Genomic DNA, 17,866 nt, shown 5'->3' on the forward strand with positions numbered 1-17,866 from the left:
TCATAGGTGCTCGCTAAACAGCACTTGCCCCTCTACAGTCTGTTAAGGCTACACGGGGGATCTGTGTCTTTAGTGTTGTTACCTAAATGACTGTGCGTTGACAACTTGGCGTTCCCGAGAGAGACACCGATCCCAGCATCGCGAGACAACAACCACACACAACAACAACAACCACAACCCACCGCGTGACAACAACCGCACACAACAACAACAACCACAACCCACCGCGTGACAACACCCGCACACAACAACAACAACCACAACCCACCGCTTGACAACAACCACACACAACAACAACAACAACAACCCACCGCGAGACAACAACCACACACAACAACAACAACCACAACCCACCGCGTGACAACAACCACACACAACAACAACAACCACAACCCACCGCGTGACAACAACCACACACAACAACAACAACAACCACAACCCACCGCTTGACAACAACCACACACAACAACAACAACAACAACCCACCGCGTGACAACAACCACACACAACAACCACAACCACAACCCACCGCGTGACAACAACCGCACACAACAACAACAACAACCACAACCCACCGCGTGACAACAACCGCACACAACAACAACAACCCACCGCGAGACAACAACCACACACAACAACAACAACCACAACCCACCGCGTGACAACAACCACACACAACAACAACAACCACAACCCACCGCGTGACAACAACCACACACAACAACAACAACAACAACCACAACCCACCGCGTGACAACAACCACACACAACAACAACAACCACAACCCACCGCGTGACAACAACCGCACACAACAACAACAGCCACAACCCCACGGCAGCCACGGAGTAACCCCCCCCCAACACCTCCCCGGGGCATCGCCGTGCCTAATGAGGCGCTGGCGGTGTTTGTTTAGCGCGCAGCGTTCCGTCTCTATCCGCGACGTCCCGCGACCCGTGGCTCGGAGGGGGAGGGGTGGAAGGTGGAAGGGGGCAGAGGGGAAGGGTGGGGGGGCAATGGGGGGGGGGGGGGGTCGATGCGAGCTCCGAGGGCTCTGCCGACAGTGGAGTTGAACGGGGCAGCTGAACTAAAACTAAACATCACTATCTTTATTTATTTCTATACCAGGTAAGGAAGGTCCCGCCGAGGTGTGTAGTTCTTTTTCAGAAGCGACCTGGCTTATCGCAAATGTTCGCTCAGCGGAGCGGCTCATCACGTGGACATTCATAGCCGCCGAACTGCTCTGAACGCGTGATGCAGATTCTAAACGTGGAGTGGGGAAAACCCACGCGACCATCAGGAGAGACAGAGAGACGCGCAACATTCAAATATACAGCAGGCGTCAGAGTCGGGATCGAACCAACGACCTCCTGTATATTTGGCGAGGTCGTTAACATCTCATAGCCACGGTGGCGCCCTGGATTGGCCAGTGGGGACCGCTGGGTGGTCAGCTCAGAGCTCAGAGCAGAGGCGGATCCAGGGGTGGCGTGGGCTAGAGGGGGGGGGGGGGGTCGGAGATGTGGGGGACCAGCCCCGCCCCCCCCCAAGCCCCCCCAAGCCCCCCCCCACCTTCCATTCCCACCTTCATGTCCCGAGAACTGCATTGATAATTTACCGGAGAAAATACCTTGAATGCTTTCAAAGCTCGCGATGAACAACGTCGATCCCGAAAGCGCGATTCAAGCAAAAGCGGCATGCGAATGCTGTTCCACCTCGTTTAATGGGCCGAGCGAGAGAGAACAGAACGAGGCAGGTAACCGAAGGGGTTGGGTACACACGAGGGAGCAGTAGCAGCCTTTATTTAACGAGGAGCTGGCGCGTGCAGTGACCTGGGGGACGTAAGGGAATTGAAGTACAATTTGGCAATGACATCTGTCGAATCGCAACACCTGGGTCTCTGCCCCGTGATCTCCTGCCAGCAGCGAGCCTCGATGTGTACCTAGCCTGGCACGTCAGTTGACCCGCCTCCTCAAGCCTTACAAACATTTCAGAGACTGCCTCCGTGTGCACCTGGCCCGGCGCATGCGCTGCCGGTGACGTTAGAGTCACCAAGAGGCGAACGGCGGCTTTTGTTGTTGTTGTTGGGGGGGGGGGGGGGCTGGGGCGAGGGAGGGGATGCGGATAAAGTTGGGGGAGGGGTTGAGGTGGAAGAGGGGGACGGGGGGAGGTGGAGGGGAGGGGCTGGGTGGGGGAGGGGGTTGGGGGCCACGTGCCCCCTGGCACCTGTGTCCCAGGTGCCTCGCTATTGTCCTGTCGCTGTTGTTTTTTTGTGTTGGTTTGTATTTGTTCGCTGTTGTTAGGAGACAGGATCACTAAAACACACGACGCGCCCCCCCCCCAAACCCCCCACCCACTCCCCCCACTGCTATGAACAAGGGCCAATGCCCCGAAACGTCGGGTTGTATTGTAACGTTGGTGCTTGTGCACCGCTGCCAACGCATTATCCATGCGGAGACAAAGGCGCGTGTCTGTGTCGAAGGGGGTGCGGTAGTGCAGTGGTTAGCGCTCTGCGCTACGAACCCCAGCGCCTCGAATTCCAGCTAACAGCGGTGGCGAAGTAACTTAACCGGTCCTGGGCCTCCCCGAGGTCGACTCAGCCTCAAATGAATACCTGGTGCGGTGTGTATTCAACGACCGGTGCTGGGGAGACAGAGGCCGTCGAGCTGAGTGCTGATCAAAATAAGAAACATCTCGTTTGTGCCGTGTCGTGTGTCGGCCAGTACGGCACTTCCGACTTACCGGCGAGGGGGTGCCATTATAGCGCGATTGTGACGTCACAATCATCACACACGCGCGCGAGCGTGCAGGGGCACCCGAATCACGTTTCGGTGACACTGAATAATTCTCACTCCCGAGAGCGATCATGTCTAGTGTCCCCCTCTGATCATCGTTCACGTGACGGTAACATCGGTGGAACTGAGATCCCACCACCACCACCACCACCCCAACTCTTTCGCTCCTCCGCTCCCCCCGTCTCTCCATCCCCGTGTATCGCCAGCGCCGCCTCGCTTCCTCTCGGCTGCATTCGTCCAACTCTCTCATTCCACATTAGATCGTGAGCACAAGTTTAGCATTGTAGCCATTCATATGGCGCGGAGTCGCTACGTTCCTACAGACGGGGTGGGTATTATCGTAATCAGAATTTTTAAAATTTATACTGGAGGAATCCGATGGGCTATAAAGCTCTTTTTCACAGATGTCCAGTAGGGGCGGGTCAGAACGTTACAACAACAAACAGTACAAAGACACGATAGGAGGACATCATATAGGAAAGGTAAATAAATCATTTACAAATACACAAATAAAACGAAACTATATTTTTTATCTTGCCAGGTAAGACCCACTGAGAAATTAACATTTTTTTCATATGCGACCTGGCCACAAGTGATAGCTCAACAAAGTGGCCCCATCGTTTGGACATTGACAGCACCAAAATAATCTAAATAATCCCAATGCATGATTTCTAAACGTGGAGCGAAAAACCGGAGGACCCGGAGGAAAAAAAAACTCAATCCACGCGACCACGGGGAGAGAGACACGCAAACTCCAAAAAGCTCCCCCTTTCATCCCTCTCTCCCTTTAACTTCTCATTCCCTCTCCCTCTCTCTCTCTCTCTTTCCCCGCAACGCGTGGCGCACGCGGCCTCTGGGCTGTATGTATGTTGACCTTTTTTCGCACCGTACGTAGCCAACCTGTGCTAATCGGAGCTCGCTCTTGTGCCCGTGGCACGAGAGGCGAAGGTCGTTGCTCAGAGAGCGCCAGATGCCGACACCGACCGGCCGATCACGATTACGGCAGCGGGTTACCGGCCCGCGCGGTGCGCGAGCATCAGCGGTTGGAGAGACGAAGGCGCGCGCGCGTGTGTGTGCACGTGTGTGCGTTGTGGCGCCTGTGTATGTGTGTGTGTTGTCGTGTGTGGGGAGCGGTGGTGCAACGGTTTAGCGCGCTGCGCTACGAACCTGGGCGACCCGAGTTCGATTCCCGCTCATGACGATTATCTGAACCGGTCCTGGGCCTCCCCTAGGTCGACTCGGACTCAAATGAGTACCTGGTGCGGTGTGTAAACATCGCCACGAGGGAGACAAAGGCGGCCCGGCGTGATGTTGGCCACCCACCCCCTCGTGTGCCGTGCCGGCTTTTGTAGGTGCTCGCTAACAGCACTTGCCCCTGCAGTCTGTTAATACTATATGGGGGATCTTTGTGTTTTCGTGGGGAGTGGTCGTGCAGCGGTTAGCGCACAGCGCTACGAACCTGGGCGACCCGAGTTCGATTCCCGACCGCGGCAAACACCAGTTACGATTATCTGAACCGGTCATGGGCATCGGCTAGGTCGACTCAGCCTTAACATTAGTCCCTGGTGCGGTGTGTACACATCGCCACTGGGGAGACAAAGGCGGTTGGAAGTGGTATTGGCCACCCACCCCCTTCATTAGCTGTGTTGGCCTTCGTCTGTGCTCGCTGACAGCACTTGCCCCAACAGCATACTACTGGAAGTGGGCTATACGGAGGATGTTTGCTATTGTATGTGAGGTTTCAATAATAATCTCAACTTATAATCACAAGCAAAGCGCGAAGGCAGCCGCCAGACGGTTATCAGATACTACCAACAAGTATCCAAGCTCTGCGTTCCTCGATATTTTCAGCTGTTTCAGTGACACCATGTTCAGTGAGTTTTCACAAGAAAAAGCAGGTTGATCATCATCATAATCAACACCCATGATCTATCCACTGATGGACAAATGCCTCGCGGTCGTGCGATGGACGGAAGCTGCTACTACCCAGCCATCTGTGGCCAGGTAGCTTCTAAAAAAGAAGCTAACATCTCATTGAGCCTTACCTGCTAAGATGAAAAAAAGTTTTATTTGCGTATTTTTAAGTGATTTTTCCTATGCGATGCACTCGTATTGTGTTTGTATTGTTTGATGTTTGTTGTTGTAAAGTTCTTACCCGCCCCTACGAAACATCTGTGAAAAACGAGCTTCATAGCTCATAGGATTCCTCCGGTGTCAATAAATATTCAGATTCTGATCTCGGCGCTGCACCGTGAGCTGATCCGCATCGCTGCATCCATCCTGGCCAGCTCCTCCTTTGCCTGTCACTCCGTCTTTGGGTCTCGACCGCTAGTTTACCATCAACCAACACCACCACCAATCACCACCACCACCACCAACCAACCACCAACAATCACTACCACCAACCACTACCACCAATCACCACCAGCAACCAATCACCACCACCAACCACCACCAACCAACCACCCCTATCACCACCACCTATCACCACCACCAATCACCACCACTACCACCACCAACCACCACCTATCACCACCACCACCACCAACCACCACCAACCAACCACCACCTATCACCACCACCTACCACCACCAATCACCACCACTACCACCACCAACCACCACCTATCACCACCACCAACCAACCACCATCAATCACCAGCACCAACCAACACCACCAATCAGCACCCCACCACCAACCAGCACCACCACTAACCACCACCCACCACTACCAAATCAGCACCACAAATCGCCACCACCAACGAGCACCACCACTAACCGCCACCCACCACTACCAAATCAGCACCACAAATCGCCACCACCAACCAGCACCACCACTAACCATCACCCACCACTACTAAATCAGCACCACAAATCGCCACCACCAACCAGCACCACCACTAACCACCACCCACCACTACCCAATCAGCACCACAAATCGCCACCACCAACGAGCACCACCACTAACCGCCACCCACCACTACTAAATCAGCACCACAAATCGCCACCACCACTTCCAGCCGTGGCGTGCCCCTGCGCGCGACGTCAGCCTTAATTGGAGATAATCACAGAGGGTGTTTCACTGTCACTGGGAGGTAAAGGGATCAATGGGCAGGCAACGTCTCCTTCCTCTCAGTGGCACGAAACACAACCCTGTTATTACCGTAATGCACCTGATATGTATACACTGTGTGTGTGTGTGTGGAGGGGGGGGGGGTGTATGGGAATGTGTGGCGGAGCGGTGGCGCAGTGGTGAGCGCAGGTCGGCGATGTCAGCCACGTGGAACGGAGTGGGCTCGCGAAAGTTCGCGAGGCCGTCGTCCCCCGTGGAGATGGAACGACGGATTCACGTGGGTGCGCTGGCTGGGCTGGTGCACATGGCAGCGTGCGGCGAGAAGTTTCTGGGAGGGCGGATGTTTGGAGGGAGGCCTTCGTCCGGCAGTGGATTGACCATGGCTGAAAATAATTCTTTACATACGGTAAGCAAAGTGTGTGCACGTATGCGTGTGTGTGTAAGTGGAGAGCGGTGGCGGACCGCTACGAACCCCGGGCAAAGCGAGTTCGATTCCCCGCTCGCCAACGCCATCTGCACCGATCCTGTCCCTCCTCAAGGTGGACTCAGCCTAAAAATGGGTAAGCACCCGGCGCGGTGCGCAAACGCCGGCATCGGGGAGATGAAAGCGACCGGGCGTTGTCCACCTGGCCTCGTCGTGCGCCTTGCCCGTGGTCTTTACAGGCGTTCGCCGCCAGCAGCACTTGCCCCAACAGTCTGCTGAGGCTATACAGTGGGTGGGGACCTTTGTCTTTGTGTGCACGCGCGTTGCGAGTGCGTGGTGGCATTGCGAACTGCGCGATTCGCGTTACAATCCTGACGCACGTCACAAACCGACCAAATGTTCATTAGAACCTGTGCCCCGGCGTCTCCGCTCGATCGACTCAGCCTCATATGAAGGAACTTGATGGCCGAGACAAACGAGCCGTGGGCTGGTGGGGTGTGGGGTGGGCACCGGCCACACCACTCCTCAGCGGCCCCTTCAGAGGTGCCAGTGGGCCAACAGCACTTGCCCCAACAGTCTGTCGAGGCTACGTGGGTTGAGGTGGGGGGGGGGACGGAGCCTTTGTCTTTGTCTTTGCGTCGCCGCGCGCATTCCGCCCGTTTTAGACTGCGGCGCGCGCGGCCCGTGCGCGCGCTCGGGGTGGAGGATCAATCACCCTGGAAACGCCGTCCCGTTGCCATGGTGATTAATTCCACTGGCCGAGCCCGACACCCCGCGGAAACCTGACGCCTTCCCCCGTGCCCCCCCCCCTCCACTCCTCACCCCTCCCTTCACCCCCCCCCCTCTCCAACTCAGATGCCCCTCCCATGCAGTTGTGGCCACAGTAACGTATTTGTGGCTCCTGACGACCCCCCCCCACTCTACCGCAGCCCCCCCCTGCCCCCCCCCCTGCCACCCCCGTAGCGGGCAAACACAGCCCCGCCCCCCGTCACATCAGTCACCCGGCGCCGCGATGACGTCACGCACCGCGTGCACGTCTGACAAAGATAAAGTTCCCCCATGTAGCCTTTCAACAGACTGTCGGGGGGCAAGTGGTGTTAGCGAGCAGCACCTATGAAGGGCCGGCACGGCACACGAGGGGGTGCGTGACGAACACCACGCTCGACCGCCTTTGTCTCCCGAGTGGAAATGTTTTTTTTTTCTTCCCGCATCGCACCAGGTACTCATTTGAGGCTGAGTCGACCTAGGGGAGGAGGCGCAGGACCGGTACAGGAAATCTTCACTGGTGTTGGTGGCCGTGAGCGAGAATCGAACTCGCGCACACGTGCACACACGTACACGAACACACGTGTACACACGTACACACACACGGACACACACACGCACACACGTACACACACACACGTACACATACGTACACGCACACACATACACACGTATACACACACACGTACACACGCACACGTACACACGTACACACACACACGTGCACACACGTACACGCACACACATACACACGCACACACACACACGTACACGCACACACACACGTACACACACACGTACACACACACACGTACACACACACGCACACACACACGTACACACACACATACACGCACACGTACACACACACACGTACACACACATGTACACACACACACACGCACACACACGTACACACACACAGGCACACACACACACACGCACGTACACACACACACGCACACACACACGCACACACACGCACACTTACACACACGTACACGCACACACACACACACGTACACACACACACGTACACACACACACGTACACACACACGCACACACACACGTACACACACACATACACACACACGTACACACACACGTACACACGCACACGTACACACACACGTACACACACACACGTACACACACACACGTACACACACACACGTACACACACACACACGCGCACTCCGCGCGCCGTAATTGGCGCACGACGGCGAGGGGACTGTGTTGAGCGCGTGACGACCCCGCTACGGGGTTCCCCTAGGGGACCCCAGCGCGGGGGGGTTCGGTCCCCTAGGACCCCGCTACGGGGGATGAGGAATCTCTTGAGTCGGGGCCGGGAAAGACCCCCTGCTCAATTAAACACCTATTCACATAACACGAGCAACGACATTCCGCCGGCAATCAACGAAACCAACATCACCACGGACATAATCACGACCACCACGAGCAGAAGCAGCACCAACACCGAAATGACTACCACCACCAATATCACCACCACCACCAGAATTACCTCCACCACCATCAGAATTACCACCACCAGAATTACCACCACCACCAGAATCATCACCACTACCGCCACCAGAATCACCACCACCACCGCCACCACCGCCACCAGAATCACCACCACTACCACCAGAAACACCACAACTCCTAATCGCCACCAACGACCACGGTTGGCCCTTAGCACGGTTGGCTCTGAGCACGGTTGGTTCTTAGCACGGTTGGCTCGTAGCACGGTTGGCTCTGAGCACGGTTGGTTCTTAGCACGGTTGGCTCTGAGCACGGTTGGCCCTCAGCACGGTTGGCCCTTAGCACGGTTGGCCCTCAGCACGGTTGGCCCTCAGCACGGTTGGCCCTTAGCACGGTTGGCCCTCAGCACGGTTGGCTCTTAGCACGGTTGGCTCTTAGCACGGTTGGTTCTTAGCACGGTTGGCTCTTAGCACGGTTGGTTCTTAGCACGGTTGGCTCTTAGCACGGTTGGTTCTTAGCACGGTTGGCTCGTAGCACGGTTGGCTCTGAGCTTGGTTGACTCTTAGCACGGTTGGCCCTTAGCACGGTTGGCTCATAGCACGGTTGGCTCTGAGCTTGTTTGGACCTTAGCACGGTTGGTTCTTAGCACGGTTGGTTCTTAGCACGGTTGGCTCTTACCTCGGCTGGCGAAAGAAGTTGTACATAAAGTGGCCATTACAGATACCCCCTGACGACATCAACGGTCCAAATTGACGCAACAGCAGCAACATCGCGCCCCCATTGTGAGACTACTAAAGTCCTCTTGTTATAATAAGTAAAATTATCACCGATGATTCTAGTTGGTGACGCGCTAATCACTGCACCACCGCTCCCAATACGAATATCCCCCGTATAGCCTTAATAGGCTGTTGGGGCAAGTGCTGTTAGCGAGCACCTATGAAGGCCGGAACGGTACACAAGGGAGTGGGTGGCCAGCACCACGCCCGACCGCCTTTGTCTCCCCTGTGGCCATGTTTACACACCGCACTAGCTACTTATTTGATGCTGAGTCTACCGAGAGGAGGCCCAGGTCCGGTTCAAATAATTGTCACTGGTGTTGGCCGTTAGCGGGAATCGAACTCGGGTCGCCAGATTCGTAGCGCAGCGCGCTAACCGCTACACTACCGCTCCCCCCCTACAAAGGCAAAAATCCCCCGCATAGCCTACATGTACACATGCACACATACAATGTTTATCCGAATTGAACTGACGGTTCGTGCGTCACGCTGGACTCTCGTCGTGCACATACAGACAAAGATCCCCCATAGAGACATTAGCAGACGGTTAGGGCAAGTGCTGTTAGCGAGAACCTATGAAAGCCGGCGCGGTCCACGAGGGAGTGTGTGGCCAGCACCACGCCTTTTTGTGCAAACATAACAACCGCCATTGGCCATTAAGTGGCGGTGACGTCACCACGACGCTTGTGCCAGGCTATGTGCACGTTGAGGCCACGTGAAGTGTCGAACGCCCGCTGACACGAGGTCACGGGGCTGACCCAGGTGCCACGGGTCGACTGACTGAGATGACTGGCCGATGCACCACCTGTGCCCCTTACTGTGCCAACTTGCTGTGCTTTAGCCACCCGGCGCTCCGCGAGTTGTTGTGAGCGTCGCTCCTCCGCCCTCTGTTGTTGTTGGAGGGCGACTGCCTCCAACTGCCCAGTAACAGCGTTCTTCACGAGCCTCCTCCACAGAGGCCGATCTTGACACCGCTGGTACCAGTCATCGGCAAGTCCACTCAGCTCCACGTCCTCCTGTACCACATCACTCCATCTCTTCTCTAGCCCGTGCCGCACCCGTTTAGCCCCCTCGATCCAGCCGAACAAAAGCTGTTTCGGCATGCGGTGGCTGGGCATGCGGGCTACATGACCCAGCCAACGCAGCCTTGCCTGCCGGAGGAGCTCACCGATGGGACTTTGTCCAGATCTTTCAAGGATTTGTGAGCTCCTCACACAATCCAGCCTGGTTAAACCCAGGATGGATCGTAGGCAGGCCAGCCTAAATGTTTCTAACCGGCGAAGATGCTCCATTAGGGTGGTCCACGTTTCGCAAGCGTAGATAAGGGAGGGAATGACCGTGGCCGAGAAGACCCGAAGCTTCGTGCGGAGCGACAGACCAGGCAGCTTCCACACAGCGTTACGCAACCGATGAAAAGATATTGTGCAAATACGCACACTCACAAACACAGTAAATATTTGAATTTCAATCAGCACTTTCTACTTGGGACGTGCTTAGCTATCATCAGGCAAGGGCAGCGCGTAACATTTTTATTTGCAAGGCAAGGGGGGGGGGGTCATGGTGGGCTGTGTGAACCCAGAGATTCAGAATCAATGGACCAGTCAACAATATAACAACTTGAATAATTCAAACGATGTCACCCGCCTCTCCACCCATACACCCTCGCCCCTGACGCTAATGGCATCGCGCAGTGTTGGGCAAGTGCACAACACCTGGGTTAGGTGCGTCCTGTGATGATGATGTGGGTGATGGTATCGCGATGATATTGGTGGTCTTATTGCGATGGTGATGCAGGTGATGTTATCTTGCCGACCCGCTCATACTGGACATCTGTGAAAAAGAGCTTCACATGTCCACGGATCCCTCCTGCAGTCGAAATAAAGATTCCGAATAAAGATTCCGAGTCATGTTCAACCACGTGCGCTGAGCGCCCTCTCCTGGCCGCTCGCAGCGGTGACGATGTTGGTGGTGAACAGTGTTGTGGTGGTGGTGGTGCTACTGTGGTGATGGTTGTGTGATGGTGTTGATGATGACGTGGTGGTGGTGAGGAGTGAGACATCACCTGCTTTCTCTAGAGATTGTTACCGTATTTCCCGGATTATAAGACGCACTTTTTGTTCCATATTCAAAAGCAAAAGTTATGGGTGCGTCTAATAATTCGGTAGGCGTGCGTGCGACCAGATCGATATGACTGCATAGCCACCCGGCACACGTTGTGGCGTCCGTCCGACTTTCCGGAGTGTCTTATAATCTGGTTACATATGGGCAATCGAGGTGATTACCATAATAATAATTACCCTTAAATTAAACCAGGAAAGCCTCGCCGAGTGTCACAAGGCTCCTTTCAGGAGGATCTTTGCCACCTTGGGGCTTTCGTGTAGGAGGAGGGGACTGGAGGGCCCCCGGGAGAAACCCCAACGCCGCGCTGCTCTGTACGGACGACGGTGCGAGAGGGGGGGGGGGGTGTTACCCTCTAAAGCTCCGCACAGATGGATTCACGAACCCACTCGATCTACTGCCATATCCTAGCTCAGCTGGGTCTAAGGAGCGCATGGCGACACCCCAACTCCCGTCCCCCTTTCCCGGATTCGACTTAGGATCGAGGACTCGGGTCGCAAGCCAAGTCTGATCTGTGGAACGAGATGGAACGCTGTGGTGTTTACTTTGAAATGGATCTGTTCGGGGCTGTGCTCCTGAATTTTGTTTTGTTTTTACTCTTCCATTGGGAAATGAATTACCGATGGAAGTCGACCGATCGGACCAAAGTGCTTGGAGTGGGATCGATCGATCGATTGGGGTAGATGATGGGAAGTGGATCGACCAGAATCTGAATCTTTATTTAGACTGGAGGAAATCCGATGAGCTATGAAGCTCTTTTTTTCATAGATGTCCAAGAGGGGCGAGAGAGTGAGGATCGAAGGAGAGCGAGTGATTGGGCTCGAGTGATCGATTTAGCCCAGGGTCCACGGGTGAATCAGACAATCACGCGATTGCAGTGGTGGATCGCGCGAATGGACCCAATGCTATCGGATCAAGATTGTCAGATTTAAAAGTGATTTTTTTTTAATCGAGTCAAATGATCGGATCGAGTAACGTAATTGGATGATTGTAACGGATTTTACTGGACATCTGTCAAAAAGAGCTTCACTTCTCATCGCATTCCTCCAGGCTAAATAAATATTCTGATTCTCATCAAGATTCTGGATCAGGTCTATAAAACCGATCATTGCAAGCATATGCAACGGATCAGATCGAGTGGGTGACAGTTATCGGATCAAAGGCGATCTGATAAAATCAAAATAATCGGAGCAAAATTCTGGCATCAACTAAAATGATCGGATGAAAGTAAAGGGATCTCAATTCTCGGATCAAACCGAGTGATGGGATCGATGTGCCGGCACTGCCCCCTCGTGGCTGACCATGGAATCGCCTCGTTACCGATCCGGCACGCGGGGGGAGTGTGGGGGGGGGGGGATCGATGACACGAGTATTCGTCAAAAGTCGAATCGCGAATAGATTCCCCAAAAAGTCGATCCCGAGCTTAGGTAAAAAATAAAACAACAAAAATCACGACGTTTCGGCCACATCACAAGTGGCCTTCATCAGGTGAAGGGACCAGACTGTTGAGAGAACAGCACTGTCCTCGAGACAGTCTGGTCCCTTCACCTGATGAAGGCCACTTGTGTTGTGGTCGAAACGTCGTGATTTTTGTTGTTTTATTTTTTACCTACGTGACTTTACCGAATAGAACCAAAGAGTATGAATCCTTGCAGTCACGAAAGCTTTAAATCTAGGATCCCGAGCTTGTTTATTTATTTAAATCTCGGTTCCTCGCTCTCGTTTTGCGTCGTTTGTTTTCCGTCTCGACTTGTACAGACAGTTGTGTTCGGCCTTTGGCCTAAGACGTAGCCTGCACGTGGCCTGCACGCAAGGTCCACACCCGGAGCGATCAGTTGCGCGAGAAAATCACTCTCGAAATCGCGCGACTCGTTCGCCCGCAACTGCTTTGTCCACATCCGAGCGAGTGATTTCTCGCGATAACCACGTGACAGCGTGCGGCTCGTGCACCCCCCCCCCACACCCTTTGGTTAGCTCCACCCCTCCCCACGCATCAGCATCGTAACGACCAATCACAGTGGCGCAAATGTGCAGCACGTGGCTGCGAATCTTTGAGTGGATCGACGCTTGACCGTGAGCAGCAGCAACCCGTGGGTTTGCGCAACTGCTCGCAACCGGTTGCAGAGCCGTCCACATTACAAGCGAGTCAGTTGCGTGCAACGGATCGCTCAGGTGCTGTGGACTCGGCATATTTATATCAGCATCTCATTTGCATAAATCGCACTTAATCGCGTGTGTGGTGATTGTAATAATCGATTTTAATTGGTGGTTTGATACAGAGTTATATGGCTATTCACTATTCATCGAACCGCAACAATGTGGGGGGGGGGGGGGGTCTGCGGTCCATGGGTTTAGGGGGTCAGGAGGGGTCACGTTTGAGGGGTCAGGAGTCAGGGAACTGGGGACCCTCACCATGCTGTGACACCAGAAACGAAAAGGGGGGCAAACACGGAAGAGGGGACGAGTCACAATGAGGGGGCGGGGCGGAGCAAAAAATAGCCAATCACACCCCAGCTCCACCCCTAGTGAACTGGCCTTACCCCTAACCAATTAGCCGTTGCTACTAGCCACTAGTGCGAACCCATACGACTAATCCTAACCAATCAGCCACTCGCCCTAGCCTCTCGTGCAAGCCCTTCCCAATAACCATATCCAACTAGCCACCTATACCACTCGCCCTACCTCTAAACTTAACCAACTAGCCACGTATACTCGCCCTACCCCTAACCAACTAGCCACGTATACTCGCCCTACCCCTAACCAACTAGCCACGTATACTCGCCCTACCCCTAACCAACTAGGCACTAGTATTCGCCCTAACTCTAACCTTAACCAACTAGCCACTAGTACCGGCGCTACCGCAAACTTTAACCAACTAGCCACGAAGAGTCAATCTACCTCTAACTTTAACAAATTAGCCACCAGTTACCCGCCCCCCTCAATGACCCATCAGCCTACCCCCAATTTCACTTCACTCGCACTCCCCCCACCACCACCCAACCCCCCCCACCACCCCCTTTTCCACACCCTGTCCGCTATTTTTGACGGGCGTGGTGGAGGGTGGGAGTGGGGGGAGCGGTGGGGGGGGGGGGTGTGGGGTAGGTGGTCAACAGGCGATCATTATTCCTTTGGTCACTCGACGTCCGGATGCTCGGTGGTTAGTGGGGGGCGCGGGCGGTGCTGCCGTGGGGGCCCCGGGGGGCACGGGCGGCGGGGGCCCCGGGGGCGGCAGAGGCGCGCCGGGCGGGGCCAGAACCCCCCACAAGGGAGGCCTCCTCCCCTCACCCCTCCTCGGTGATTCCAGGCGGAGCGCTTCACCAGAGCTGGGGGGGAGGGGTGGGTGGGTGGGGGGTGGGGCAAGCGGAAAAGTGAATGGGGCAGGGAGGTAAGTGACATCACTTCCTCACCAACAACAACAACATCATCATCATCATCATCGTCGCACCGTCAGCGGTGACGTATTGTTTGTTGTCGTCACGTGCTGCCCCGCCTGCACACCTGTGGAAAAGAGCTTCGTAGCTCATCGGATTCCTCCGGTCTCAATATTCTGACGATTGTGATTCTGACGTGGCCCAAGTGGTAGCGCGTTCTCCGTTTGTTGAAGGGGGGTTTGCGGTCCCATACCGGCAGGCCGCCCCGGTAAATACTGCGGTAGTATCCATATCAGAGGGGTTTTGTGGGGGGTTTAGATCGCGTAAATATATAAATGTGTCGTTAAACCAGCCACCACCCGACACAGCCAAATAGTAAGGTTTGTCACGTGAACAAAACGTGTCGATTAGTTACTCGTAGAGCAGCACACCGGTGTGTTGGGGAGTAAATCCACAACCTTTACAACACACCGGTGTGTTGGGGAGTAAATCCACAACCTTTACAACACACCGGTGTGTTGGGGAGTAAATCCACAACCTTTACAACACACCGGTGTGTTGGGGAGTAAATCCACAACCTTTACAACACACCGGTGTGTTGGGGAGTAAATCCACAACCTTTACAACACACCGGTGTGTTGGGGAGTAAATCCAAAACCTTTACAACACACCGGTGTGTTGGAGAGTAAATCCAAAACCTTCACAACACAACGGTGTGTTGGGGAGTAAATCCACAACCTTTACAACACACCGGTGTGTTGGGGAGTAAATCCAAAACCTTTACAGCACAACGGTGTGTTGGGGAGTAAATCCAAAACCTTTACAACACAACGGTGTGTTGGGGAGTAAATCCAAAACCTTTACAACACACCGGTGTGCCGAACCAGGAACTCATTGCCATGTTTTGTTTACGTGAAGAAACCTTACTTATTTGGCTGTGTTCGTTAGTGGTGGGTTTAACGACACATTTAGACTTATGTGATCTAAACCCCCCAAACAGAACCCCTCTATTATGGACAATGTTTGCAACGACAGCCTACTCACGCGTTGAACTGACCGCGGCGGTGTGTATCTATGAACTTCCTTGGGAACTTTGATTTAAAGCTTTCGTGACTGCAGGGATTCATACTCTTGGTTCTTTGGGTAAAGTCACGGAGAAGGGAAACAATCAAATAATTGTATTGTTTTCTATTTATTGTCTTATATTTTTATTATTTTATTGTTTCCCTTCTACGTGACTTTACCGAAAGAACCAAGGATATGAATCCCTTGGCAACGTTCGTAACCGACCGCTGACCACAGAGCACGCGCCGTCTGCTTAAACCCACTCTGGGTGGACGTTAAAGATCCTGCGGCGTCGCGCGAAAAGAAAAAAAGGTCCATTGTGTTGCGGGCGTTACGGTCCAAAATTGGGAAATATTGAGGAATCCGATGAGCTATGAAGCTCTTCTGGACGAAACAGCGACCTCTGGGTGGCGGGTCTAATGTGCCGCTGACCAACCCACTGCACCTTGTTGTTGTTGTTGTTGATGGGTCTAAGGGAGTCTCAGCGATACAGGAGCAAGGTGACTGAATCCATCCCCGTACCGTGGAGGGCTCTGGGGTGCCTGGCGGGCCAGTAGGGGTCCGTGAGCTCGCCGGGTCCAGGGGCGATCAGAGGGGGTAGGCAGCCGGGCAGGTGGGGGCTCTCCCCGCACGGGGGTCCCGAGAGACCCTGGCCAGGGGGGCCCGCAGGGAGTGCAACTGTGGGGGGGGAGGGGGGACAAGAGAGGGAGGGGGCGGGGTGGTTCGGGAGGGGGGGTGAGAGCGTGGGACAGAGCTGGGGAGAGACGGGGTAAGAGTGAGAAGAGAGAGGGTGAGGGGAGAGAGAGGGAGGAGACAGCGTAGGGAGATGGAAGGAGAGCTAAGAGAGACAGTGGAACGAGAGGGAGGGGGGTGAAGGGAGAGCGTGGGCAAGGAGAGAAAGGGAGGTGGGAGATAAATGGCAGAAAGGAGAGTTTGGAGAGTGAGGAGAGAGAGGGGTGGGGGGGAGAGAAAAAGGGACGTGGGAGAGAGCGGAGAGTGATGGGAGAGCGTAGCATGAATCGAGCGAGTGTGAAGAGAGGTGGAAGAGGGAGTGAGGGTGAGAGAGGGGGGAGAGAGAGGGAGAGGGATCGCAACCGGGAGGGAGAGGGGGCAGAGATAGGAGAGTAGAGGAGGGTGGGGTGGGGATAAGGGGGAGAGGCGCATACTTCATCACAAGTCAGCCCTTGCTCACATTCCCGTGGCAAACCCGTCTCACCTGGGTGGTGGGAGTGGGTGGGGGCGAAGCGTCGTTGACCTCAGATTACCCGAGGTACCATACCCCCCCCCCCCCCCCGCCGTCTCTTTCTAAAAACCCTTCCTTCTGATTATCGGCAAATATTCACCGTGGCATCATAAAGTTGCGGACCATCCGAAATGGCCTCTTCGGTCGAAGCCAGCGTCCGTGTCATGATTTGATCTCAGCGGAAGCGAACACGGCTTGATTTGTCACTGAGAGTTTGTTATTTCACCTGGTAAAGGCCCCACTGAGCTATGTAGTTTTTGTTACACGCTTTTATTTAACTCACTCTGTCTGTTGTCATCGTCGTCGTTGTTGTCGTTGTTGTTGTGTCCTCAAATCTTGTAACTCAATTTTAGCCCACTTCCCAATGTGGCATCGACTGCAAACTGGGTAGACATATGTCATACTGATGACAATACTATTTTCTATCATAAAAAAATGAACATATTTTAAAAAATATTTTTTATATCTTATGTTTCGGCTTGGGTCTAATTGTCCACGCTCAACTGACGTTGGCTGTAAATCACCACGGGTCCCCTTACGTTGTGGCAAGCTTCGAGGCCACTTCCTAGAGTCGTGGAGTTCTTCCATTACTAGTACGGTACATTTCATTAAAGCGTGTTTTTAAAAAAGTGTTTTTAAATATTACTTTTTTTTGTATGCAGAAGCCAGCTGGCGACCACAAATGATCGCACATCGAAGTGACGGCTTATTATCGCGTGTAAATGTATTGCATCCAAGTACTCTAAACGCGTGCCAGA

The 17,866-nt window shown here is 54.2% G+C and overlaps 1 protein-coding gene and 1 long non-coding RNA gene across 2 annotated transcripts in view; one reads left to right on the forward strand and one right to left on the reverse strand.

The window, feature by feature from the left end:
• The first annotated feature begins 5,360 nt into the window (after nucleotides 1-5,360).
• LOC116951059 (uncharacterized) lies at nucleotides 5,361-11,206 on the forward strand. Its single transcript, XR_004404108.2, has 2 exons — nucleotides 5,361-6,268; nucleotides 11,106-11,206. It is a non-coding gene; the product is annotated as an uncharacterized LOC116951059 (long non-coding RNA).
• Nucleotides 11,207-13,666: 2,460 nt separating this feature from the next.
• The window catches only part of LOC142930550 (uncharacterized), an 82,761-nt gene continuing 78,561 nt past the window's right edge, over nucleotides 13,667-17,866 (reverse strand). The window contains exons 6-7 of the mRNA XM_076073247.1: nucleotides 16,388-16,543; nucleotides 13,667-14,752 (exon numbers count right to left, since the gene is read on the reverse strand). Coding sequence (XP_075929362.1) covers nucleotides 14,562-14,752; nucleotides 16,388-16,543 — 347 coding nt within the window. The 3' untranslated portion in view covers nucleotides 13,667-14,561. The remainder of the gene's footprint in view (nucleotides 14,753-16,387; nucleotides 16,544-17,866) is intronic.

Source organism: Petromyzon marinus, chromosome 41 (assembly GCF_048934315.1).
Source record: "Petromyzon marinus isolate PM22_M1 ecotype Great Lakes invasive population chromosome 41, UKy_Petmar_22M1.pri1.0, whole genome shotgun sequence".
NCBI classification, from domain to species: domain Eukaryota; kingdom Metazoa; phylum Chordata; class Hyperoartia; order Petromyzontiformes; family Petromyzontidae; genus Petromyzon; species Petromyzon marinus.